This window comes from Herpailurus yagouaroundi, unplaced genomic scaffold (genome assembly GCF_014898765.1).
Source record: "Herpailurus yagouaroundi ecotype Mexico unplaced genomic scaffold, PumYag 77, whole genome shotgun sequence".
In the NCBI taxonomy this organism is placed as follows: domain Eukaryota; kingdom Metazoa; phylum Chordata; class Mammalia; order Carnivora; family Felidae; genus Herpailurus; species Herpailurus yagouaroundi.
Window position 1 is genome coordinate 43,684,347 of NW_024412388.1, and position 25,684 is coordinate 43,710,030.

Genomic DNA, 25,684 nt, shown 5'->3' on the forward strand with positions numbered 1-25,684 from the left:
CTTCCTCATTTTGGGGTGGCTGTCACCTACAAGTCCCTAAAAAGCTGTTGGTTGGTTGGTTGGTTGGTTGGTTGGTTGGTTGGTTGGTTTGTATAATTATCCAAGACTGCCACAAGAAAGAAAGTTTTAAAAACAATGTCATCCACAAGCCCATCGCTAGGACAAACTCATTTCTACATTCTCCCTTCTAGACCCTGACCTTTGCAGACTTCCCTCTAACAGAGTAGCTAACAGCAAAGGCATAATTTTGGATTATCAGTTTTCCACATGGTTCTAAGTGTTTCATAATTAGTGGCTACAGACCCAGCTAGTTGAGTCACCATGACTTAAATAACAATGCCCCTATTGTTTCCAACATCTGGGTAATACAAATAATGCTACAATGGAGACTTTCATGCACACTGCTTTTTACTTACTTTGCACATTTTGCTTTGAATAAGTTCCAATTGCTATTTGGCCTTGCTTTACAGCTTTCCAGAAGATAGTGGATTCACAATAATTGTGAATGTACTCAATGCCAATGAATTGTACACTTTAAAAGGTAAAATGGTAAATTTTAAGTTATGTATATGTTACCATCATAAAAAAAGACTATGTCAATTTACATAGATGGGTGGTAAATGCTGAGGTGATAAGGGTGTTTGCACCTTTAATACAAAAAGCAGGGGCTGCAGCACCTAGAGACAGGGGCCCAAGAGCTCACTAAAAGGAACGCATGGTAACAAATTGAAAGCATTCCAAATGAGTCAAGCTATTCACCAACCTTTTCGGAATTCGGGCACATAATGGTATGTCTTCTCTCCCAGATGGATTAAGAAGTTGGAAAGATTCCCACTAATTGCTATGGCAAAGACCAATGTGGCACATATCCAAAAGGGGCCTGCAAAGAAAACCAGAAAATTCAGACAAAAAAATGAAGCACCAGCTTATAGACTCTTACAGAATAATTTGTTATCTCCCTCGCCCTATTCATATAAGCATGGGAAAATGAATTTTAGATGCAATCAATATTCATCTAATGGGAATTTTCTTTTATAAAAGGCAAACACACAACTCAGCAATTAGGTGCACTAAAGACAGGGGAGACTGGAATGAAAAGGCCAAAATACCTTCTACAATTAGCTGAATAAAGACACTAATTTGTTTATAGCTTCTTTTATTAGAGGATGTCAAAAAACTCATGGACATTTTGTTAAGTCTTCACCATCAGGATATAGGAAGCAAAGGTTACTTCCCTTATCTAAGTGCCAAATGTTAATGAATGCCAGAGAAAAATAACTTAAATCAGACAGGTCCTTCTGCAGTCTAAACGGAAGAGTAGTGCAAGCAGAACACTTTAGGGAAGAATTCATTTAATCTACCAGTTTGTCATGGTTGTATGTGTGCATGCAATGTGTTTAAGACTTTTCTTTTTAATGAGAAAGCAATACATGCACACAGTTCAGTGTTCAAAAGAGAACGAAAGGCAGGCAGGAGAAAAGTAAATTCCTTTAAAATAGAGAAAAGTAAATTCCTTCTCTCTCTGTTCCCTGGCTCTATACATTTTTTCTCCCCAGAGCTTGCAGCCATAACCAGTTTCTGGTGAATCCTGCCAGAGATTTCTATATACATATAAACAAATACACACTTTGTGTGTGTGCATGTTTATATAAATGATAACATGTAGATATATAGATAGATAGATATCTATATCCATTTAGCCTTGCTTTACAGCTTTCCAGAAGATACGTGGATTCACAATAATTGTGAATGTACTCAATGCCAATGAATTGTACACTTTAAAAGGTAAAATGGTAAATTTTATGTATGTGTGTGTGTGTGTGTGTGTGTGTGTGTGTGTGTGTATATATATATATATATATATCTTATTCCATACTTTACGATTTTCACTTTAATATATCCTAGGGATTCTACCATAGCTGTTCATAAAAATCAACTTATTCTACGGGGCACCTGGGTGGCTCAGTCGGTTAAGTGTCCGACTTGGGCTCAGGTCATGATCTTGAGGTTCACGGGTTCAAGCCCCACGTTGGGCTCTGTGCTGACAGCTCAGAGCCTGGAGCCTGCTTCAGACTCTGTGTCTTCCTTGCTCTCGGCCCCTCCCCCGCTCATGCGCGCTCTCTCTCTCTCTCTCTCTCTCTCTCTCTCTCTCTCTCTCTTTTTCTCTTTCTGAAAAAAAAAATAAACATTTTAAAAAATCAGCTTATTCTACTTTCAGTGATTATCAACTATTCCACTGAGTGAATGAGTACACTGTGCTTTGCAAATCCCTTTCTCCATTTCACTTGAATTCATGAACACCACCCTTGCTTCTCCTTATCTAGAAAAAGTACTACAAAAGTAGAACAAAGAACATTTTTAAATTGAGATATTCCTAATAAATTGTATGAATTTAATGTTTCGATGTCACCAATACTTTGCAACACCTTTTAGCATAACTGCAGGCACCGTGACGTATCACAAAACTCAGAAAATTACTGTGTCGCAGGAGATGACTAGCAGAAATGGGTTAGCACTTCTCAAAGCCAAGCTGGCTCCTGAAGGTGGGAAAGAGAGCCCAAGCAATCAACTGGGATACTCCAAAGAATCACCACTATTGGCTTTCCACATACTGCTCTTGACTCATCAGCCTGCAAGCCCTCTGCTACCACCAAGGACAAGTTCACTGTATTATCCTGAATACCAACCATATAAAAGATGCAACAGACAAGGCCAAAAAAAAAAAAAAATTTCCTACAGTTTAATGATTACAAAATTGCCAAAAGCTTTGTTGAAAAAATGAACAAAAGTGACCATGTGTTGTCAATGGGCTGAGACCATCCAAGCATATGACCACAAGTGGCCAAAATATTACAGAACCTATAACTAGAAAGCAGAGGGGGTGCCTGGGTGGCTCCATAGGTGAAGCAACCGACTCTTGATTTCAGCTCAGGTCATGATCTCACGGTCTGGAACTGAGCTCCACATCAGGCTCTGTGCTGACAGCGCAGGTTATTTGTAAGAACCCACTGTTCTCTAGACCCTGGGCCAGGTGCGAGGGATACAGTGACACACAACAGATGTAGTCGCTGAGTCCTGTGCCCGAAGGCAAACAGGAAGCTCGGATTCCAGAGACACACAACCACCTACTCATCCCAGGGCCTGCCAGGTTGCTTTATACACCTTCTCTTTCCCTCTTTCCTGCCAATTTCTACTCTTATTATGGGGTGGGGTGGGAAGGAGTCTTAATTTAGTTTGTATTATGCATTGTTATATTATAAAATATTTCTAACATACAGAAAAGTACAAAGAATGATACAACAAACACTGGTGTACCCGTCATGCTACTTTTTCAAATCCTTCTAATGGGGTCATACTACTCACATCCTTCAAAAACGTGCCTTTCTTCATTTATCCTTATTCTGACAGTTAGCCACATTGATGCTCATAGATCTCATTCATTCTTAAAAACTACAGCATTCTGTGTATGAATACACCACAATTTACTTATTTCTTCACCTGCTGATGAATATTTTGTTTGTTTCCAAATATTTGCTATTACAAGCACTGTTGCCACAATGAATACTATTCTTCTATATGTCTTCTTTTATATTTGTGTGTTTCTCTTAGACCATACAGTGCAACTGCCAATTTGTAGGGCACGAGAATGTTCCAATGGCTCCCATTCGTGCACCACTTACATACCCACTAGACACATATTAGTTCCCATTGCTGCACAATCTTGACAACTCTTGGTATCAATGTTTCTGAAAATCTGACTTAAGGGTATGTCATTCCTCTGCTCAAACCCTCCAATGGCTTCTCACTCAAGTAAAAGCTGAAGTCCTCACTGTGACCAAGATGCTACACAACTTACCCCACCATGTTGTCTCTCCGTCCTCATCTCCTAGGCTCCCTTCTTCCCTCTGGACCAGTCACACTAGTCTCTGCCGTTCTCTGAGCATACCAAGCAAATTCCTGCCTCAGGGCCTTTGTGTTTGTTGTGCTCACTGCTTCAGATGCCTTCCCCTTAGATGTCTACATGAATTGCTCCCAATTCCTCCAGGCCTTTACTCAAAATTCACCTCTTAAAATTTTTTTAAATTTCAAATTCACCCACCTACACAAGTATTTCCTGTCCTTTAAAATTTTCACCTTGGCATTTATCATTAGCATACTATATATCTGACTTATTTTACTTATCATAAAGCTCAGTAGATTCTAAACTGCCTCAGAGCAAGGATTTTTGTTTTTCTCACTACTATATCTCCAGTGCCTGCAATAGTTTAGTGCTCAACACTTGTTGAATTAATTGAATGAACGAATGAAGACAAGTCAATTTGTATGTTTGCTAAAATGAGCATAATATAATCTCTTGTTTTTACTTCCTTGACTACAGGTGGGGCTAAGTATCTTTTCATATATTTGTTAGCCATTTGGGTTTCCTTTTCTGTGAATTGCTCATTTTCCTCTAAAACTTACAACTGGTTTTATTCTAATAAATGGTAGGAGTTCTAAAGATATTCTTGCTTTTCATCCTTTGTTGCTAATGAGAATTGCAAATATTATCTCCGGTCTGTAGTTTATTTACTTATTTATTTACTTTGCTTATGTTTATTTTGTGGTATAGAAAATTTTTTTTCCTTTTTTTAAAGTTTATTTATTTAGGGGATACGTGAGTGGCTCAGTCAGTTAAGCGTCTGACTTCGGCTCAGGTCATGATCTCACGGTCCGTGAGTTCGAGCTCCACGTCGGGCTCTGTGCTGACAGCTCAGAGCCTGAAGCCTGCTTCAAATTCTGTGTCTCCTTCTCTCTCTGCCCTTCCCCTCTCACTCTATGTCTCTCTCTCCCTCATAAATAAACATTAAAAAAATTTGTAGTTAAAAAAAAAGTTTATTTATTTATTTTGAGAGAGACAGAAAGAGAGAACGTGCCCACCAGCGGGAGAGGCGCAAAGAGAGAGGGAGACAGAGAATCCCAAGGAAGATTCTCTCTCCACACTGTCAGTGCAGAGCCTGAAGCAGGGCTCGATTCCACAAATCATAAGATCGTGACCTGAGCTGAAATCAAGAGTCAGACACTTAACCAACTGAATCACTCAGGCTCCCCCAGTAATTTTGTATTTTAGTTTAAATGCAATCAAATTCATCAGTCTCACCCTCTGATTCTGCAGACTGGCACTTCTGTCATCTTTTCCCCGACCACCTTCCTCCAATCTCCCCCACAAGGCCCAGTCCTCTCCACTATCAAACACTTTACCTATATAGTACCTCTTTTTTTTCTTTAACCATGTCTGTGAGCTCACGAGGCTAACAGTGTTGCGGAAAGAAGCAAACTTTGGGTTCAAATCCTGGTCTTATCAGGAGAGGCAGCATAACAGAGTAATAAAGAATATGGATTATGAGCTATGGTGCTGATTTGAAAACTGTGCTCAGCTATACGATCTTAGGCACAATGCATTACATCTGAGTAACTCGGTGTCCTTATTCATACAACGGGGATAATAATAGTAACTACCTCATAAAGTTCGGGTTGTTATGAGGATTAAGTGAGTTAATATAGGTTCTTCCCCAATAACGGGGCCACATAATAAGCACTGCGTACATTTGCTAGTGTCATTTCCATGCTAACTCTGTGACTATGGGCAAGCCATCCTCCCCAAACTTCCATTTTCTCTTTTGTGAGGTAAGCCTACCTCGGGGTGTGGGATATAAAACTATAAAACAGTGACAAAGTGCTGAGCTCTTGGCACTTGTGAGGCACTCGGAACATGTTAGTTCTATCATTTCTTTCTTCCTGGCAGTGGAGACTGACTTTATCTTTGCATCCTCAGCCTGTAGCACGCAATAAGGTGCTCAAAAATTGTTTGCGTGCTTACTCTGTGCCAGGCCTCCACCAGGCACTGATGACATAAATCACTCAGACACATAGCCTGTCTCTCAAGATCTCAGGCTAGAAGAATAAACAAGAGAGCGAGGAGGAGAAACTGCCTTGGCAACATTTAGACTCGAGGCATGGGCCAAGGCAGTGCTTTGCACATGGCGCTCCCTGGCGCTCCGGGCATTCCGCCGACATCTGGATGGAACTTTAAGTGCTGCCAGATAGAGGAGCTATAGAGAAGGGACCCTCTCCCCAGCCTCCCCCACAGTGGTTCCACTTTCACTGGTTCCAACTATTGGACCTCCATGCCAGCTGATGAAAAGGTTCTGTAGCTTAAAACCACCAGGCGAACAGAGTATGGGCTTCACGTAACATCAAACTAGTTCTGGCTCTTGCTTTTTCAGTTTGACAACTCTCGGCCCTGGTTTCCTCACAAGGAAAAGAGGGCTAACCACACTTAATATAGAGTCTTGTTGAAAGAATTAAAGTGTATGCAGTCATCAGCACACAATAGACCCTCATGAATTCCTTCTCCTCTTATGATCAACATATGTACAAAATATGTAACATATTACTCTAATGCTTATTCAGGATCGAGCATACACATCACTGAGCCTCACTGAGAGTCAGCTTCCTTGTTTGAGAAAGGGGGAGAAGAATACCTACCCCCAAGGTGGCTGCAAGAATTACACGTGCCCACGTCCAGTCCTTCGTAGCGCATCTGCACAAAGGAAGCACCCAGAACTGCTGGCTCGCTTCTCCTTTCAAACACAGAAGGCCACGGCTACAGGAGCCCTCTCCCTTCAGGAGTACCAGCTGGGCCTCTGACCTCTCCTCAGACAGCATGGAGGTCAGGAATGGCAGTCACCCCCTGGCCCATCCCTCTTACAGACTTCCAGTGCTGCTGACTGAATTCAGGGGAGCCAGCTCATCTGAGGGCAGAGCTGGGACTCAGCACAGCAATGAGTAAGTAGGAGAGCACCTTCTCCACACTGATCCCCACCCTCAGATCCTCTCAAGTTAAAATCAACAATCTCCTTTTGGACAAAGTGACTTAATTCGTCTCAGGTTTGCAGTGTCATTTGAAGACGTTCAAAGGACATGCCCATTACTTGTAATCACAGCATTCATATAACACAGAATTGCATTTTCCCCAAAATTATTTGTAAAGGCTGTCACTGATGTCCAGAAGAGTTGAGTGAAATGTTGCATGCCCCACCAACAGTGCATTTCTCCAACCTTTCAGGCAACACTCACGCGCACCTGAATTCAACTGGTACGTGGTAAAGAATCCAAACAGCTCTACACATACCGTAAAGATCTGGATTGCTGCGGATATATAACCTCACAAAGTTTTTTCCTGGTATTGGCAAAAGGGACCCCTTTATTCTGTCAAAGACCTGGAAAACAACATAGCAGTAAGTCTCCTGAAGATTTCTTACAGCTTTCGTGAAGATTTCTTACAGCTTTCATGATGATATTTTCAAATGCGAATGATCCTTTATTTTTGTAAGACCATAGCCAGTCATAAAGGCGTTCGCATCATGTGATTGTTTAACCACAAAAGACACAAGTCTCCACTACGTGTAAAAGGAAAGGTGAAACGGGTTTACAAACCTGGTAAGTGTCTACGTCAAAGAATGTTTGATAGTATTCAAATGTCCAGAAGGGGGAGCTTTTCTTCTGGCCAGCAAGTAACTGTCAGAGGTGAAATAAAACATAATGAATACAGAAGTAATGTCCTTATATCAGCGATGCAGACAGGGGGCTAATCTAATGGAAAATCAAGATGCATCAGAGACCAAGCTCTTTTGCATTCATGAACAGCCTTGCCCAACTCAGCCTGATAGAAAACAAGCGTCTGTTTTGAAGTCAGACCAAAAGGTTTCAATTCCTGGTCCCTCCACCAGGGGGAGACTTTGTCAAATCACTAGACTTTGTTCTCCAAAAATTACAGCCAACAAGATCCACTTCATAGGATTATAGGAAGGATTAGATCGATTATATATAATATGTATCAGGTACAATAACACATATACGCATTTTTACACACACAAACATATACACACAGAAGGCAGTCAGTGTCAGATCTTCTACTCCCCTACCTCCTCAAGATTCTTACCACTATCCCCACCTCAACTCTCAAAAATCTGATACACTGATTCACTCTAACATGCTGAAAACTTAAAATATACTCCTCTGACAAAAAAACCCTCACAAAACTCCAATTTATGAGCAGCACACACGGGGCTCATCTATCCCAACAGCGCAGCTATTTGACAACAGAACGCAGACCCCTTGCTGGGAACTACGACTGCCACTTCAGATATTTCATAAGGATTCATACAGTGAAAGGTACGGATGGACTAGCTGGAGCTTTGCAGGACAAGGGGCAGGTTTTTTTTTTTGTCCATTGAAAGGAGAATTTCTCCACAATTAAAGTTGTCTAATAGTGGCAATGCTGCTTTACACGGTAACAAATAGCCTCCAGAAGGGGGTATCCAAGTGCTGTCTTTCCCACCTACCACAGACAGCATTAGTATCTTGGGAGGGAAGGTGACATACAGGAGACTGAAGGTTCTTTCGAACTCTAGCATTAGAAGATATTGAACTCCAGAGACCCATGTTCTATAAGCTAGGACAAGGGATTCAGTGCCTATCATAGAATATTGGTAACTTCTTCCCAATTCCCAGACAAATTAAGATGATGGATAGAATGTTTTCAATTTTAAGATTTTTCTCCCCCCTCATACATTTCTCAAACTTTTGACACCCGCTGTTGCTCAGTGTGATGGTTAATTTCGTGTGTCAACTTATCTAGGTCAAACATTACTCTGGATGTTTCTGTGAGGGTATTTTTGGATAAGCCTTAACATTTAAATTGGTAGGCTTTCGGGGCACCTGGGTAGCACCGTCAGCTAAGGGTCCAACTTCGGCTCAGATTATTATCTCATGGTTTGTGGGTTCGAGCCCCATGTTGGGCTCTGTGCTGACAGCCCAAAGCCTGGAGCCTGCTTCGGATTCTGTGTCTCCCTCTCTCTCTCTCTGCCCCTCCCCTGCTGGTGTTCAGTCTCTCTCTGACTCTCAAAAATAAATACACGTTAAGAAATTTTTTTTTTTTTTAATTTGTGGCTTTCTGAGTAAAGCAGATTGCCCTCCATAATGTGGCTGGGCCGCAGCCAATCAGGTGAAGGCCCAAATAGAACAAAAGGCCGACCTCCCTGAGCAAGAGGGACTGCTCCAACAGACTGCCTTTGGCCTTCATCTGCAACACCAGCTCTTCCTGGATCTACAGCAGAATGCCTTTGGCCTCAAACTCCAATTCCTTCCTGGGTCTCAGTCTGCCAGCCACTTCCAGCAGATTTTGGACTCGCCAAGCATCCACAATCACGTGAAACAATTTTTAAAAATAAACCTCTTTCTCTATATATACACATCCTATTGGTTCTAGCGCTCTGGAGCACGCTAACTAATTGTGTGTTCCAGGGCAGCTTATTTAAACTTTGCGCCTCACATTTCTCCTTTGTAAAATAAGGATAAGAATAGTTCCTGGTATACAGAGTTGTTTTGAGGGTTAAATGAGATGATCCAAGTAAGGAACTTTAAATGGTGTCTGGCAGCTATGAAACATGGAATAAACATTAGCTATTGTCAAGATAATGATGGCGATAGTCAACACATTATTTTCTTATATTTCAGATGAGGAAACCCGGTCTTAGGGAAGTTCAAGTACCTTACTCAAGACCACATAGCTGTTACTACTGCCTGGCCAGGATTCAAAGTTAGGCTCCCAGTCTAAGCTCTCGCCACAGTGTCTAGCATATATGGGTATTTAATTTAGCACAAGCTTCGGTGCTTATTGTGATAGCTCACGGAGTTCCAGAAAGATCACTTGGCACCCTAGAGCTCTGCTACTTAATGAGTCTGTGAACTCAATGCTGTAAACTGGGTGCTCCTCTAGGGCATCACAGTCATGACTGCATTTATAAAATATGGATAGAAATACTATTTTTCTGGAACACACTACCAGTGCACGTGGAGATAAATCTTTGTGACCAAAAACAGCCACCTGCTATTCACTGTCCAACCAGATGCAGAAACCTAGAAGTCTCGATAAAATCTTTGCTCTCTATCCCTCACCCCTTCTCCACAAAGCCCAACTGAGCCCACCCCCTAACCACCTGTGTCCGGCTGTGGTTCGGGCTTCTAGCCCAGACCACTGCCACGGTCTCCCACTGGCCTCTGCTCCTTCCAGTTTTTACCCCACAAGGCCACCATACCTTTATCTTTAAACTCTCTGGCTAAATATCATCTAAAATCTTTCAGTAGCTCCCGATAGCTTTCAGAGCACAATTCCTACTCATTTGGTTGAGTCCTTGCCGAGCCGTGTAGCCTCACCTCCTGTCTTCACCTGTATTTTGCTCTAATGTACGTGAAGAAGGGAAACATGCTGTGTGTGCCACGTTCTTTCGTGCCGCTTTGGCTTTGCTGAAACGGTTCCCTTTGCCTAGATCACCCTTCCCTGCCTTCTTCCCTTGGCCACCTCCTACCCTTGTGCCAGGACTCAGTTCAAGTGTCACTACCTGCACAATGCCCCCGCTCTGCCCCCACAACCCCGGTGTCCCCTCCACCAGCACGCTCCCTGTGGGTAACAATGGCCTGCGTGCCGGTCTGTCTCCCCCCGAGGCAGAGGCCATGTGTGATCCACCTTTGGGCCGCCACTGCCTGGTACTCTTCGTGGCACACGGGAGACAGTGAATAAATGCATGAAGAAGCTTTTAAAAAAATTAAAAGGACAAATCAAAGACAAGTTCGAACCTCAGTTTTGTCAGAGTCATCGTTTCCCAGCAACTCATCATCCTCTTCTCCCCCGGAGCCTCTTGGGAGTCCTGCTTGATGCGTCGGGCTTTCACCAGGACCCTCGATACTTATCGTGGTGGCACCTGGGTTTTCTGCTGCAGTAGCGGCCACATTACCAAATTCTGAAAGCAATTAGAGCACGAGGGCATCAAAGACCTTACCCACATTGGAAATGCTATACTTTTAATCTAAAAACAAGCTGTTTCAACCCCAGCTTTGCTATAGACCCTATTTGATATAAATGGCAAAAGGCTCTGAAAAAAAACCTCATCTAGACATCAGGCTGACTTAGAAAAGGGGTTACAAAGACAATAGAATTTGGAGTCAGACCTGGATTTTAGTCCTGGCTCACCTACTTACTAACTGTAAGAGCCTGAGTAAGTAACTCAACCTCTGCATGCCTCAGTATTCTCATCTACACAATGGGGAAAATAACATCTACTTTAGAGAATTGGGGGAAAGTCAGGAATGTTACCTAAGTAAAGTCCTTAGCAGAGTGGCTGGCCCACCGCAAGTACCCAATCTATACCTGTCTTCTTTGATTCAAGTTCAAAAAATTTTAATGGAAGTTATTTTTTCCAAGAAGTCCAATGTAATCACTATAGGGAATATAGGGTCAAAAATGAAAGTAGAAAGCATAGAATAAAAATCACTCTCAGTCCTACCACATCAAGGCAAACACTAATAATTTTTGATATGTTTCCTTTTCTCCGTATACTAACTCTCTAAGATTCATGCCAGTGATGATCATTCATTCACTGAACATATATTTACTGCATGCCTACAATGTGCCAAGTACTGATGTGATACTATACAATTTTTATACATTTTGTATCCTGCCCTGTCAACTGGAGATTATAGAAAAATGATTTTTTCATTTTATATCAGTCTTCATAATAACCATTTTCATAACTACGTAATATTTCATCAGCTGGGAGGTGGAGGGAATAGGAGAGAGAGACTGTAAGTTGGATGTTTATGGTGTTTCCAACTTTTCATTATAAAAATAACACTTGTAAGGAGTGTCTGCAAAGAAAAAGCTTTTGAGTTATTATCTCTGAACACCTATCAGTGCAATTACCAGGTCAAAGGGTTAGTTAAGACTAATGCTCTATGACCTTGGGCAAATAACACTATATCTCTGAGTCTCTGTTTCTAAAATGTAGGTAATTGGGGCACCTGGGTGGCTCAGTCGGTTAAGTATCCGACTCTTGATTTCGGCTCACGTCATGATCTCACCATTAGTGAGTTCAAGCCCCATATCAGGCTCTGGGCAGGCAGTGTTGAGCCTGCTTGCAATTCTCTCTCTCTCCCTCTCTCACTGTCCCTCCCTCACTTGCGCTCTCTCTCTCTTTCAAAAATAAATAAATAAATTTTAAAAATAAAAATAAATAAAACGTAGGTAACACCTATCTTACGGAGAGATTTTGAGGATGATATGATATAATAATAAATATTGTCATAGCTATCATTTATTGATGGAACAGGACACTAACATTTAAAAAGATGATCACGGGGTGCCTGGGGGTCTCAGTCAGTTAAGTGTCTAACTTCAGCTCAGGTCATGATCTCACGGTTCATGAGTTTGTGCCCCGTGTCGGGCTCTGTGCTGACAACTCAGAGCCTGGAGTCTGCTTTGGATTCTGTGCCTCCCTCTCTCTCTGCCCCACCCCTTCTTGCGCGCTGTCTCTCAAAAATGAATAAACGTTAATATATATATATATATTTAATATATATATTTAAAAAGATGATCACAACTGAGGGAATCAGACAGAGGAAGATACACTTTTCTCATATTTAAAATTTTTTTTTAATGTTTATTCATTTTTTGAGAGAGAGACAGAGTGTGAGTGGGGGAGGGGCAGAGAGGGGGACACAGAATCCGAAGCAGGCTCCAGAATCCGAGCTGTCAGCACAGAGCCTGACGGGGGGCTCGAACTCACAGACCGCGAGATCATGACCTGAGCTGAAGTCAGACACTTAACCGAATGAGCCACCCAGGTGCCCCAAGTCTCATATTTAAAAAGCAGTAGTTCAGCAGGCAGAAGGAGGAACAGAGGATCACTTTAGAAGTACAATGGCCAGGGGCACCTGGATGGCTCAGTCAGTTGAATGTCTAACTTCGGCTCAGGTCATCATCTCGTGGTTCGTGAGTTCAAGCCCCGCGTCAGGCTCTGTGCTGACAGCTTGGAGCCTGGAGCCTGCTTCAGATTCTGTGTCTCCCTCTCTCTCTCTGCCCTTCCCCTGCTCACGCTCTGTCTTACTCTCTCTAAAAAATAAATAAGCATTAAAAAAAAAAAAAAAAAAGAAGTACAAAGGCCAAAGATGTTCAAAGGAGGATGATAACTTGTCTATTTGACAGGCTTAGGAAAGGCTTCTTGAAGATGCCACATGAGAAGGATGGTCAGATGTGGCGGGGATGGCATCGCGCACAAAGGGCATGGGACGAGCAAAAACCAGAAGATGGAAGATGTGTCCCCTATCTGAGAAACAGCAGGTAGCATGGTTTGATTGGAATGCAGCATGTGTGTACCTCTCACAGGATCACTTGACCACACATTCTGCTCCATATGAGTTACCGGTGTCCATCACAGCTCCCTGAGGACAAGACTGGCATGTTCTTCATTTCCACTATCATCTTCTCTACTTTTACGTGCTGGCATATCCTATGCTATGTGTGGCCTCTGATCCTTTCCTGACACAATGTCTTCCACCTGACGAGTCCCAATCTCCACTTTCTCACCTGAACTCCCGTCTTCCTCAGGAAAGCCTTCCATGACCCCCATAGCATCCTACATTCTGTTCTAAAGAGCAAAGTCCTTAACAAGGTCTGCAATGTCCTCTGTGATTTGGCACCTGCCTCCTCTCTAACCTCACCTTGTGTTCATCTCCCCCCCCCCCACCCCAACACCGCCAACCCTGAACCATCTGTGCTCTGCACATTAGCTTTCTTTCAATTACCTGGGAAAAAAGTCAAACAAACTTCCTCCCCCCTTGGGTACTCTGCATATGCTGTTCTCGACATTGTACTTTCCTACACTGTACTCAGAAAGGATGGCCAAAGAGGGCCTCTCGAACGAAGTGAGATTTGAACAGAGTGAGGGAGCAAGCTATGTGGCTATCTGGAGAAAAAATTCCCAAATAGCACAAAAGCCCTAAGCTGTGAGTGTACTTGGTGTCTAGGAGGGACAGTGACAGGCCCATGTGGGTAGGGCAGAGACAGAAAGGACAAGAGTAGCAGGAGAGATCAGAGGGAGTGGAGGGCAGGATCATGTACGGCCTCCAAACACAGAAAAGGCTCTGGCTTTCATACCTAGTGAGATGGGAGCCATTGGAAGGTTCTGAAAGAATGACATGATCTGACTTAGTTTTAAAGGACCACTCGTTGCAAAATACAGACTGTAAGGGGGCCACGGAGGAAGCAGGAAGACTAGAAGGAAGGTGAGGGCTATAATTCATATGAGAGGTGATGGTGACCTTGAGCATGGTGAGGGAGAGGTAGTAGTGAGGAGAGGTGGTCAGATGCTGAATGTACGTTGAAGATGGAGTTGACAGTATTTGCTGAGGAGGTGGTTTCTCTTTAAACATCTTCTCTCTTCCTCAGATAGCAGTGAGATAGCACTGGCTGTGAAGCCAGGCTGCCTGGGTTCAAACCCTGCTTTACCACTTGTTATGTGGCCTTAGGCAAATTACTTCATTTTTCTCTGCCTCGGTTTCCTCACTGGTAAAACAGGGAGAATAAATATTTCACAAAGTTAACATGAAGATTAGATGAGCTAATATTTGGAAAGCACATAAACTAGGGCCTGACGTATAGTAAGTGCTGTGCAAGTGTTTATAAGACAAATAAGCATTCGTCAGTCCCTAGTCTAGGTTAGGTTCTAGGCTGTGAGTGATGAACTGTTCCTCCAACATTTTCATAGTCTGTGGATATATATGTAAGTGATCATTTATCAAATTAATGTCTCCCTCAACAGACTGAAAGCTACATTAGGGAGTGAACTGTCACTCCTCTGTCCCTGATAACTGGAACAACTGCCTGGCTCATAGTCACATTCATGAGATACTTATTGATTCAGTGAAGGAATGACCTGATCACATTTCATCATAATTAGCTTTTTACACTTTTATCTACTCCAGCAGAGGAAAAAAACTCCTCCTTTATCTTTTTATCTCCTGCATCTAGTAAGTTCTAAGCACAAAGTAGATGTTCAGTAAATATTTGTTGAACTAAGGCAGTAACTCTATAGCTATTTTGTAATCACAGTATTAAATTAATGACGTTACCAATCTGGGGACACCTGGGGTGGCTCAGTCAGTTAAGTGCTGGACTTCGGCTTAGGTCATGATCTCATGGTTAGTGGGTTCAAGCCCCACACTGGGCTGTGCGGACAACTCAGAGCCTGGAGCCTGCTTCAGATTCTGTGTCTCCCTCTCTCTCTCTGCCCCTCCCCTGCTTGTGTTCTCTCTCTCTCTCTCTCTCAAAAATAAATAAATAAACTTAAAAAACATCTTTAAAAAAATGACGTTACCAATCTGAAGGGCTATTCGGCAAAAAGAACAACTGATGTGGACAAACAGAAAAACCTGGATGTGGCCAACATACTTGTACCAAGATGCTTGAAATAATCTTCATAAATATATATGCCAGTATATCAATGAGAACCCATTGCTGTGACTGTGGAAACACTGATCATAAAAGGTGGGCCCCCAACGGATGTACCTTCAAACTGCAAATCACCTACAGCTGCCATCCAGCCAGCGGGTCTTCTCCCAATTATTAAGAAGAAATTTTGCAGAGGTCTAAAAAGGAAAAATAAATAAACTTCATAAGATACCAGAATAAAATATACGCAAACAAATCTTGTTTCAGCATTAGAAATGGTACTATTTGGGGCGCCTGGGTGGCGCAGTCGGTTAAGCGTCCGACTTCAGCCAGGTCACGATCTCGCAGTCTGTGAGTTCGAGCCCCGCGTCAGGCTCTGGGCTGATGGCTCAGAGCCTGGAGCCTGTTTCCAATTCTGTGTCTCCCTCTCTCTCTGCCCCTCCCCCGTTCATGCTCTGTCTCTCTCTGTCGCAAAAATAAATAAACGTTGAAAAAAAAAATTAAAAAAAAAAAAAAAAAAGAAATGGTACTATTTTCCTTGCCTCCTTCTTTGGTAGGGTGAGACAGGTCTGTATAAAGATAACCACTTAGCAACAGATACAAAGAAACTAACCCTAAGGGGTCCAAAGGTTCCATCCAATCTCACTCACTCTGTGGGTGTTTAAGGACCAGGTGCAGCCTGGAAATGTAAGGGTGAGGAAGGGGAGGCTGGACTTTGAGAGGTGGCTATGAGGGCAGTCAAGAGCAAAGACAGTTCAGCCTAGCCAGTGGTTAAGGGCACAGGCTGTGGGGGTCAAACAGACCTGGGTTTGATTCCCGATTCTGCTTGTCCTCGCTGTATGACTGCAGGCTCCTCGGGGCCTCAGTTTTCTCATCTGTAAAATGGGTTCATAATGGTACCTACTCGCACGGTGCTGGGGGGCCATTAAATGAGACAGTGAGTGTAAGGCGCTTAGTGCACGGCCGAGCAATTAGTAGGCGTTGGAGTGACGGCGACCCTGCAGCCTAGGATACCCTAAGCCCCGGCAGGCCTGGGCAAGAGCTGCCCAAAAAGCAAAGGCAGGGTTGTAGGGGGAGGATCTGGGCCGAAGCGGCCCGGCGGGCAGGAGATAGCGGGCCTCTCGCGTCCCGGGCTCTCCCCGCAGTCCCGGCCGCCTCACCTCGAGGGGCTCGGCGTCCAGCTGGTCGCGGGGAGACTCCAACCTCAGTAGTACCAGGCAGGTTCAGGTCCAGCCGAGTTGCCGGAAGCCGGAGATCCGGGGGGCGGAACTTCTCCACCTCCTCCGGGCAGAGCCCCTCCTCCTTAAAGAGACCGAAGCGTTGCTTCTGAGACTGGGCAGCCACGGCCTCCAGAGCCGGCTCCTAGCCCCGCCCCTGCGAGGCGGAGGCTCGGGTTCTTAAAGAGACAGGCGCAGCCCGGAGCGGTGGTGGGCGTGGAGCGGGGGGGAGGAGAAGGGGAGGCACAAAGAATTCTCTAGCTTGTGGGGTCTTTTTATTGTTTGTTTATACCTCTATTCTTATTGAAATATAAAATAATGTAACGAAGAACGGTCGTCGAGAGACCAAAAGTCATCAACCTTTTTTGGCTAAAAATTTAATGAAGCGGTAAGGGAGTGGATGAGTCCAATCCTTTCTGAGTTGTGAACGAGTGAGCGAGCGCAGGATGACGTCTGTTCTAGTGGCCGCCGTCCCCCGTGAGTGTGGTATTTGTTCCTTCACTCCCGCACCCGCCTCCCTCTGCCCCGGGTAGGGGCGGGGGGTGGGGAGCAGTAGGCCTTTCTCACGCACCCTTCTGTCCTCCACTGCACTGACCGCCACCCGGCACTCGACGGGGTCCCAGTAAACGATGGCGGGGGTGCACCAGCGAACCTGGTGAGAATCGTTTCGCCCTGCCTTCCGTCTTGGCCTGGTTAACGCCTACACAGCTTTCCAGGTTTTGGTACATTTTCTCCTTGCAGAAAAAGCCTGCCTTGCTCCACCACCGCTCAAGGACTTCTTGACCTCCCCTGGTCTCCAGGGCTCGCTTCTACCACTGCGATTGCTGTTTTCTGCCCATCTTTACCAGCCTGTGACCACTTAGAGCGCAATGATCAGGAATTTTCTGGTGTCTGGGTCGCCAGGGCCGGGCACGCAGTAGTTGCTCACTAAAGGTTAACTGTAGAGTGAGCAAGTTCTGGCTGTCTGAGCGGCATAAGCATAATTCGCGGCTCACACAAAGGGTGACTTCGGCCTCACCACACTGGACCCCTGTGGTCAATTGGAAAGACTTTACATCTGACTCACATACACACACACACACACACACACACACACACACACTCACTCATTCACACTTACACTTAGTGTATTTGTTGAGCTGACATCCTGATCAGGCTTTATACATGCAGGATCTCTAATTCTCAAAACAATCCTGCAAGCTTGAGGTGATTATCCTCATTTTATAAAGAAAAAGCTGAGGCTTAGAATATGAGAAGGGTACTTTGGTCGAATAGGTATCAGGAATGAATCGCAATGCACAAATTCAGGTGGGCAAGTATATTAAACACCTCATGCCCCATTTCAGATCCTCCTGGCCTCATCTGCTACTTATTTCACCACCATGTATCTCACTCCACTCCAGCAAGTAGAACCTAAGTGGGCTTCACCTCAGGCCCATGCCTCAGCGTTCTCACCTGCCTCATGGCTTGTGTCCTGATCCCATGGGGTCCTGGGGCTGTTGGAACTGGTCAGCACCAGGACAGGAACAGCCCAGAAGGGCCGGGGTGGGGAGTGGTTGATGTCTCATGGACACGTTTTTGACCGATGGGGTCAGCAACTGATGCTTCTCTCTTTTTCTCCTCAGAAAGACTCTTCAGATATTTCATATAGCTTTCTAACTCTCTTGTAGGATCGAGCAGCAAGTGCCTCAGGAAGTGGCCAATTTGATAATGCATCCTTGCAACGGCACTCCTTCCTTTCCTGCTTTATAACCCCTGTCCGTCACTCCCGGTTCTTGGACTCACACTTGCCAGTGAAGTACTCATATGAGGAACCTACACTAAGGCACACTGGTACCGCGAGTGGCCCCGGTAAGCAGCCCTCAGGTTGGAATTTTAGAACTGGACTACTCAGCAGTCAGATGGCAACAGTTCCATTGCTGGTGGTCAATGTGTGTGTTGGGGGGAGGTGATAACAGCTAGGCTATATATTTCTTCTCTTAGAAACAGAAATAAAGGTTATATCGGTTTATTAGTTATAATGATATAAAAGTTTTGGCTCAAACTGAGATAAGAATCAAAGATTACTGGTTTAAAACAGTGATTCTCAGCTGTAGGATATTTTGCTCCGAGGGTATTTGGCAATGTCTAAAGTCATTTTTGATTGTTATAACTTGTGGGGTGCTACTGGAGTGCTCCTGGCCCTCATACTTCTAAACATCCTACAGGGCACAGGATAGCCCTTCATAACAAAGAATTATCTAGTCTGAAATGTGGACTATTGGTGTCAAGGGTAAAAAACTGAGCTCAAATGTTCAGATGTCCTTAACTTGTCTGCCCAAGTACGATAAAGTAGATGAGTTCAGCCGCTGATGCTAATTCCACCTCTACTGCTCTGAAGGGGAATGAACCAGTGAGAGATGGAACCCATCCCACCCTCCCACACCAGATAGAATGAGGGAAGCATGAAGGGGGAAGGAAAGCTGAGGAGCATCTTGCTCTGATGGACAGGGATGAGGGGGGTAAAGGGGACACTCTGGTTAGATGCTGCATGTGATCCTGACTTAGTCCCCTGGCTTTTTGCTGGTGACCACATAGGTGAGCCATGTTCCAGAAAGCATCTCCACCACCCCTGTGAGCAACACCCATCACAAGGAAAGGGCTGCTGGCACTGTGGGAGCATCTCACCCTGACCCTAGGACTGCTTTAATCTTTTTCTTTTGGATTTCCTAACACACAGCCCTCTTGTCCTTTTTTAATGCGCCCGGTGTTAAGGGCTAAGATTGTTTGAAGCCACCGTGTGGGCAAGGGAGACCTGAAATAGGCCGCTGGCCCTTGCTCAGGGTAGGCCAGAGCCATCCTGCAACAAACAGGACACAAGACTCATATAAGTGTCCCCCTCCCCCTACCAAAATTTGATCATAAAAATTTGTAAACCAACTGCAAACATTTTAAAAGACGAAATAGCAGATTTCAAAGACTTTGTAAACTGAGTGGGCTAGTCCCAGATACTCGGTAGTTAGCAGTACGTGGGAGACAAAGTGGAGAAGCATGGCTTAGCCTGCATTCTATTGCATGCCCTGTCTGATAGAGAGGTTAAGTGATTCGGCTTTGGTCATACAGCTGGGTGCAGATCGGGCCAGTGGTGTGCTGGAGCATTCTCGGACCAGTTCATGAGAGCTGGTTGCTAAATTCTCAGGAATCCTGTTATTCTCAGGAGCCAGTTATTAAATCCAGCCATTATTAAAGTTAAATTATATAAGCTTACAATTAAAGAAATTAGGGGCGCCTAGGTGGTGCAGTCGGTTAAGCGTCCGACTTCAGCCAGGTCACGATCTCGCGGTCCAGTGAGTTCGAGCCCTGCGTCGGGCTCTGGGCTCATGGCTGGGAGCCTGGAGCCTGTTTCCGATTCTGTGTCTCCCTCTCTCTGCCCCTCCCCCGTTCATGCTCTGTCTCTCTCTGTCCCCAAAATAAATAAACGTTGAAAAAAAATGAAGAAAGAAAGAAAGAAAGAAATTATATGAACAATAAATTATTTTAACAACAGAGGTAATAATGTTCAAAACACTGCTTTCTAAGTATTTCTCTACATTTTACCATTATCTATTCTCCTGAAGCTGTATCTATCTTATACATACAGTGTGCTTCTGATAATCTCTTCCCAATCTCTTCAGTGATGTCACATTGGTAGCTTAAAATGAGCAGTGGTGAAATTAATTACATCACAGAAATAGGCAAAAGCTACATGTCTGGGATTGATTTACTGTGATGTTAATTGTCTAGACCAGGGCTGGCAATCTTTTTCTAGAAAGTCCAGAATAGTAAGTGTATTTCAGCAGAGTCTGTTGCAACTAGTCAAATCTGCTGTTGTAGCACAAAAGTAGACATAGGCAAAAGTATAAATGAGTGGCAGGCTGTATTCCAAAAAGCTTTATTTATAAAAATAGGCAGAGGGCCAGATTTGGCCATAATTTACCACAATGTACCAGCCCCTGGTCTAGATTTAAGAAAGTGATGGAGAAAACGTTAAAGTGCAGGTTAACTATAAAAATACATGTTGTATCTGTAGTAGTAATATTGTGAATAACACAAAAAATTGAGGCAGTATTCTTTGAGTATTCAAAAACAACATCATGAACAAACAAGTCAAATTTTGACATATGTGTTTATTTTTTCACTTTCACCTTCCTCCTTCACCTAAAGAAAAGTATTATTAACACTCATGTCCAAACTATCTTATTTCTCAATTGCAAACATAGGTGGACTGAAGAAAAGTATTTGCCAAAAAGCAATGAAAGCATCCTATGAAAACTAATTGGCTAGATGGAATCTGCAATAAGGAATATCTTATATTTTATTGTCATTTGTAAATTTTTTACTTCACATCCTTTATATCTGTAAAATTGATGACAAACTTACAGATGTATGCATGCTTTTTTTTTTCTTGTTTCCTGAGACAACCAGTGGTTGAGCTTTAGGCTCAGACCCAGATCTCTCTGCAAAGCCCACAGGGAGCCACGAGTTTTCCAAACCTCAGCTGTGTAGGGCCACCACCATGATTCCCACCCTACCTGGCAACTACCTGCAACTATGCTGTCTTATTTATATAACCCCCACTCGCCTTTGAACAAAAATTGACAGAAGGTTAGTATCTTGGCTTTGCAGATATCAAATTAATCTTTAAAAAAAATTTTTTTAAGTCGATGCTGAACTGTATCAGATGTCTTTTCTACGTTTAATGAGGAATCACATGATCTTTCTACTTTAGTCCATTAAGATGCTATGCAGTAAAAGATTAACTCAGCAGGTCTGAGTTGTCTAAATCCTGCACATTTCAAATGAAAGTTTGTCTATTGCCTGGCTACTGGAAGATCTCTTCTAAGCCCTTGGAATATCCTGCCATTAAGAGAGTCCTTATTTACCTGAGGCTTTGGGCCACACCAGATAATGTATACTAACAATGTGATTCTGGTAGATACCTTGGGCCTTATAGTATCAGTTTGACCTCTGGAGATGTTGGAGACTGAAGGTCAGCCACAAGAAAGTGTCAGTCATGCCAGTATGATCAACCGTCAAAAGCCTTGGACATCATGCTGGGTGAGTGTTTCTCCATTTTGCCACCCATTTCTACTGGGAGAATTAAGCAATGTCTGTAAACCTCACTGAGTGAGGACAGTTGGGGGCTTTCTCTTGGTCTCTCCTACATCCTGCCCTGTGTCCCTTTTCTGTGCTGATTTTAATCTGTATCCTTTCACTGTAGTATCTTTTCAACTGTATCCTTTTAACTGTAATTGAACCAGAGGGTGGTCTTGGGAACCGTTGAACACAAGTGGCAAACCGCTTGGATTCTGTTGCATTTCATTAGCTAATGTTGCTGAGAATTCCAGGAATTTTTAGATCTATGTCCATAAGTGAAATGGACCTATACTTTTCTTGTACAGTCTTTATCCAGCTTTCAAATTAAGGTTATATAGCTTCATAAAATGAACTGAGAGGCATTCTCTCTTTTGCTATTTCCTGGAAATCTTGTGCAAGGCAAGTATTATCAATCCCTTGAAAGTTTGGCTAAACTCTTTTGTAAAGTGATGTGAGGCTAGGATTACTTTGGTGGGAAAGATGTTAGGGGTTAGAGTTTCAATTTTTAATGGACATTGATCTTTTCAAATTTCTGTTCCTTTTTACCAACTTCAGTATCTTGATATTTGTCAGAAAGGTACATGTCATCTAAGGTTTTTAATATACTGACGCGTAGTTCAAATCTCATTTTATTTTTAAAATCTCTGTTGTGTCTGTTCTTTTTAAAAAATGTTTATTTATTCATTTATTTTGAGGGAGAGAGGGATTGTGGGAGAAAGAGAAAGAATATCCCAAGCAGGCTCTGCACTGCCAGCATGGAGTCCCACACCGGGGCTCGATCTCACAACTATGAGATCATGACCTAAGGCAAAATCAAGAGTTGGACGCCCAACTGAAAAAAAAGTTGATTTTGACCATTTTTGCCATTGTTCTCATCACCTTTATAAAGGAGTGGATTTTCCAAGATCCTTACCCTTCCTTCCATTCCAGAAGTGCTTCTAAGTCATTTACATTAAATGCGATTATTTTCTATATTTAGACACTTCAGTCATCTTTTTGCACATTAATTACTTCCAAGCCCTCTTCATATTCCTTACTATCTTTCATTAGCTAGGTTAATTTTTTTCCTTGCTAATTCAAAGTGATACATCCATTTTATTTTGTTGCTTCTAACTCATTTTTTTCTAGAAGCTTATTAAAGTCATGCATACTATCCAATGAACAAGAAAATACCCCAGCACATTCTCTAGAGTTTTGTTTCTGTATTGTTATTATATACATTCTGGTACTTGTTCTGTTGTCTATTCTGACACTTGCTCATTTAGAAAATGATAAACTTTACAGACAAACTCACTCATTCTTATTTTCCTTAGCCCATGGCATTTTCCTGGACTCGTTTCTCTTCTTGCTGAAGAGTTTCCTGTAATAATGTTTTCAAGATGTGTCTCTGTGGCAAACCTTCCAATGGCTATACGTGCCTCATAATATCTCAAATTTATTTTACCCTCATGTTTAAATATTAATTTAACAGAACATGAAATTCAGTCACTTTCCCTCAACACTTGACAAATATTATTCCCTTTTCTACTTGTCTCCAATGGTTCTTATCATTTTATCCTTTTGTAGATCATCTGCTCATTTTTCTAGGTGGGACCATGTATTGTGTTGTGTTGTGTTGTGGTATTATATTGTATCTTATTATATTGTATTGTATTGCATTGTATTGTATTTTTTTTAGAGAAGTTTTAGGTTCCCAGAAAAATTGTAAGGGAGAGAGAAAGATATTTTTCCTGTACCCCTGTCCCACATATGCACAGCTTTCTCCATTATCAATATCTCCCATCAGATGTTTCATTTGTTATAGTTGATAAACCTACACTGACACATCATAATCATCTGAAGTCCATGGTTTACATTAGGGTTCACTCTTAATGCTGTACATTCTTTGGGTTTGGACAAATGTGTAATGACATGTATCCACCATTACAGTATCATACAGAGTACTTTCAATGCCCCCCCCCCCAAATCCTCTGTGTTTCTCCTGTTCACCCCACCCCAAACCCCTGGAATCCTCTGATATTTTCACTGTCTCCATAGTTTTGCCTTTTCCAGAATGTCATATGGTTCAAATCATACAATATGTAGCCTTCTGAGATTGGCATCTTTCACTTAATACTGTACATTTAAGGTTCCTCCATGTCCTTTCATGCTCCTTCCTTTTTAGCACTGAATAATATTTTCCAGTGTCTGGATGTATCCCAGTTTATTTATCCATTCACCTACTGAGGGAAATCTTGGTTTCTTCCAAGTTTTGGCAGTTGTGAATAAAACTGCCATGAATATCTGTGTGCAGGGTTTTGTGTGGACTTAGGTTTTCAACTCCTTTGGGTAGATATCAAGGAGCAGGATTACTGGATTGTATGGTAAGGGTATGTTTAGTTTTTTAAGAAACTGCTACACTGACTTCAAAAGTAGCTGTACCATTCTACATTCCAACCAGCAAAGAATGAGAGTCTCTTGCTGTGCACCCTCACCAGTATTTGGTGGTATGGGTGTTTCAGATGTTGGCCTTTCTGATAGGCAGATGGTGGTATCTCATTATCGTTTTAACTTGCAGTTCCCTAATGACATACAATGTGGATCATCTTTTTATATGCTGATTTGTCATCTGTATGTCTTCTTTGATGAGGTGTCTGTTAAGGTTTTTGCCCCTTTTTTTTAACTGGATCGTTTGTTTTCTTATTGTTGAGTTTTAAGAGTTCTTTGTATATTTTGGTAACAGTTTGTTATCAAATGTGTCTTTTGCAAATGTTTCTCCCAGTCTGTAGCTCGTCTTCTGATTCTCCTGACAGTGTCTTTCACAGAGCAGAAGGTTTTGATTTTAATAAGTCCAGCCTATTCTTTCTTTCATTGATTGTATCTTTGGTGTTGTATCTAAAACATCGTCAACAAACCCAAAGTCATCTAGGTTTTCTGCTGTTATATTCTAGAAGCTTTATAGTTTTGTGTTTTATGTTAGGTCTGTGATCTACTCTGAGTTCATTTCTGTGAAAGGTGTAAAGTCAGTGCCTAGATTTTATTTTATTTTATTTTATTTTATTTTATTTTATTTTATTTTATTTTATTTTTTTGCACGTGGATGTCTGGTTCTTCCAGCACCATTGTTGAAGAGACTGTCTTTTCTCCTTTGTCTTGTCTTTGTTCCTATGTCAGATTACTTGACTATATTTATGTGGTTCTGTTTCTGGGCTCCCTATTCTGTTCCATGGATACTTGTCTATTCTTTGCCAATAGCACACTGTCTTGACTATTATAGCTTTATAGTTATCCTTGAATCTGGGTAGTATCAGTCATCTGACTTTGTTCTTCTCATTCAATATTATGTGATATCTACTTTTTCTCTCTGGAAACTTACAGAAATTTCTCTTTGTGACCAATGTTCTTAAATTTCACTATAATATGATTAGGTGTGTTTTTGGGTTTGTTTAATGTTTGCTTATTTTTGAGAGAGAGGCAGAAACAGAGCACGAGCTGGGGAAGGGGGGAGACACAGAATCCGAAGCAGGCTCCAGGCTCTGAGCTGTCCGTACAGAACTCAATACGGGGCTCAAACTCACGAGCCATGAGATCGTGACCTGAGCCGAAGTTGGGTGCTCAATTGACTGAGCCACCCTGGCACCCCTAGGTGTGGTTTTTCAATCTTCCTTTCAATCTGAAGTCTTACATATTTCTCTAATTATAGTGGTTTTTAGTTGGGATTTCACGAAAGTCTTTTTCCCTATATTTGTTTCCCTCTGTGAATCAGGATAGGCCAGGTCACGCTGCAATAACTGATGACCCTCCCCCCACTCCTTTGATGTAGGTTGTTCAATTGAATCTTTTCCTTTAAGATGGTGTTTTATCTTTCTGAATGAACTCTTACTCTTCTAGGGGTTTTAGCCCCTTGTCCTGGTGATGAATACCTGAGAGAAGAGCCTAAAAAAACAAAAACAAAACAACACCTGTGTTCTGTGTTCTATGTGATGAATTGGGAGAGAAAGGTGTGGAGAGCTACCAAAGAGTGGAGAGGGCAGCTGTGTTACATACT

At 42.7% G+C, this 25,684-nt stretch overlaps 2 protein-coding genes across 7 annotated transcripts in view; one reads left to right on the forward strand and one right to left on the reverse strand.

Moving 5' to 3' along the window:
- Nucleotides 1–16,614, reverse strand: part of YIPF1 (Yip1 domain family member 1) — a 37,307-nt gene extending 20,693 nt beyond the window's left edge. The window contains exons 1-7 of one of the 2 annotated variants that reach the window (XM_040470318.1): nt 16,486–16,612; nt 16,129–16,200; nt 15,443–15,522; nt 10,678–10,841; nt 7,477–7,557; nt 7,172–7,259; nt 764–880 (exon numbers count right to left, since the gene is read on the reverse strand). In XM_040470318.1, the coding sequence (XP_040326252.1) occupies nt 764–880; nt 7,172–7,259; nt 7,477–7,557; nt 10,678–10,841; nt 15,443–15,473 (481 nt within the window). In that variant the 5' untranslated portion in view covers nt 15,474–15,522; nt 16,129–16,200; nt 16,486–16,612. Of the gene's footprint in view, nt 1–763; nt 881–7,171; nt 7,260–7,476; nt 7,558–10,677; nt 10,842–15,442; nt 15,523–16,128; nt 16,201–16,485 lie in introns of both variants that reach the window. The other variant, XM_040470317.1, reaches the window with a different exon arrangement.
- Nucleotides 16,615–16,800: 186 nt separating this feature from the next.
- The window catches only part of DIO1 (iodothyronine deiodinase 1), a 38,981-nt gene continuing 30,097 nt past the window's right edge, over nt 16,801–25,684 (forward strand). The window contains exons 1-3 of one of the 5 annotated variants that reach the window (XM_040470320.1): nt 16,801–17,019; nt 18,213–18,393; nt 21,497–21,618. In XM_040470320.1, the coding sequence (XP_040326254.1) occupies nt 21,535–21,618 (84 nt within the window). In that variant the 5' untranslated portion in view covers nt 16,801–17,019; nt 18,213–18,393; nt 21,497–21,534. The other 4 variants (XM_040470323.1, XM_040470321.1, XM_040470319.1 and 1 more) reach the window with 4 other exon arrangements.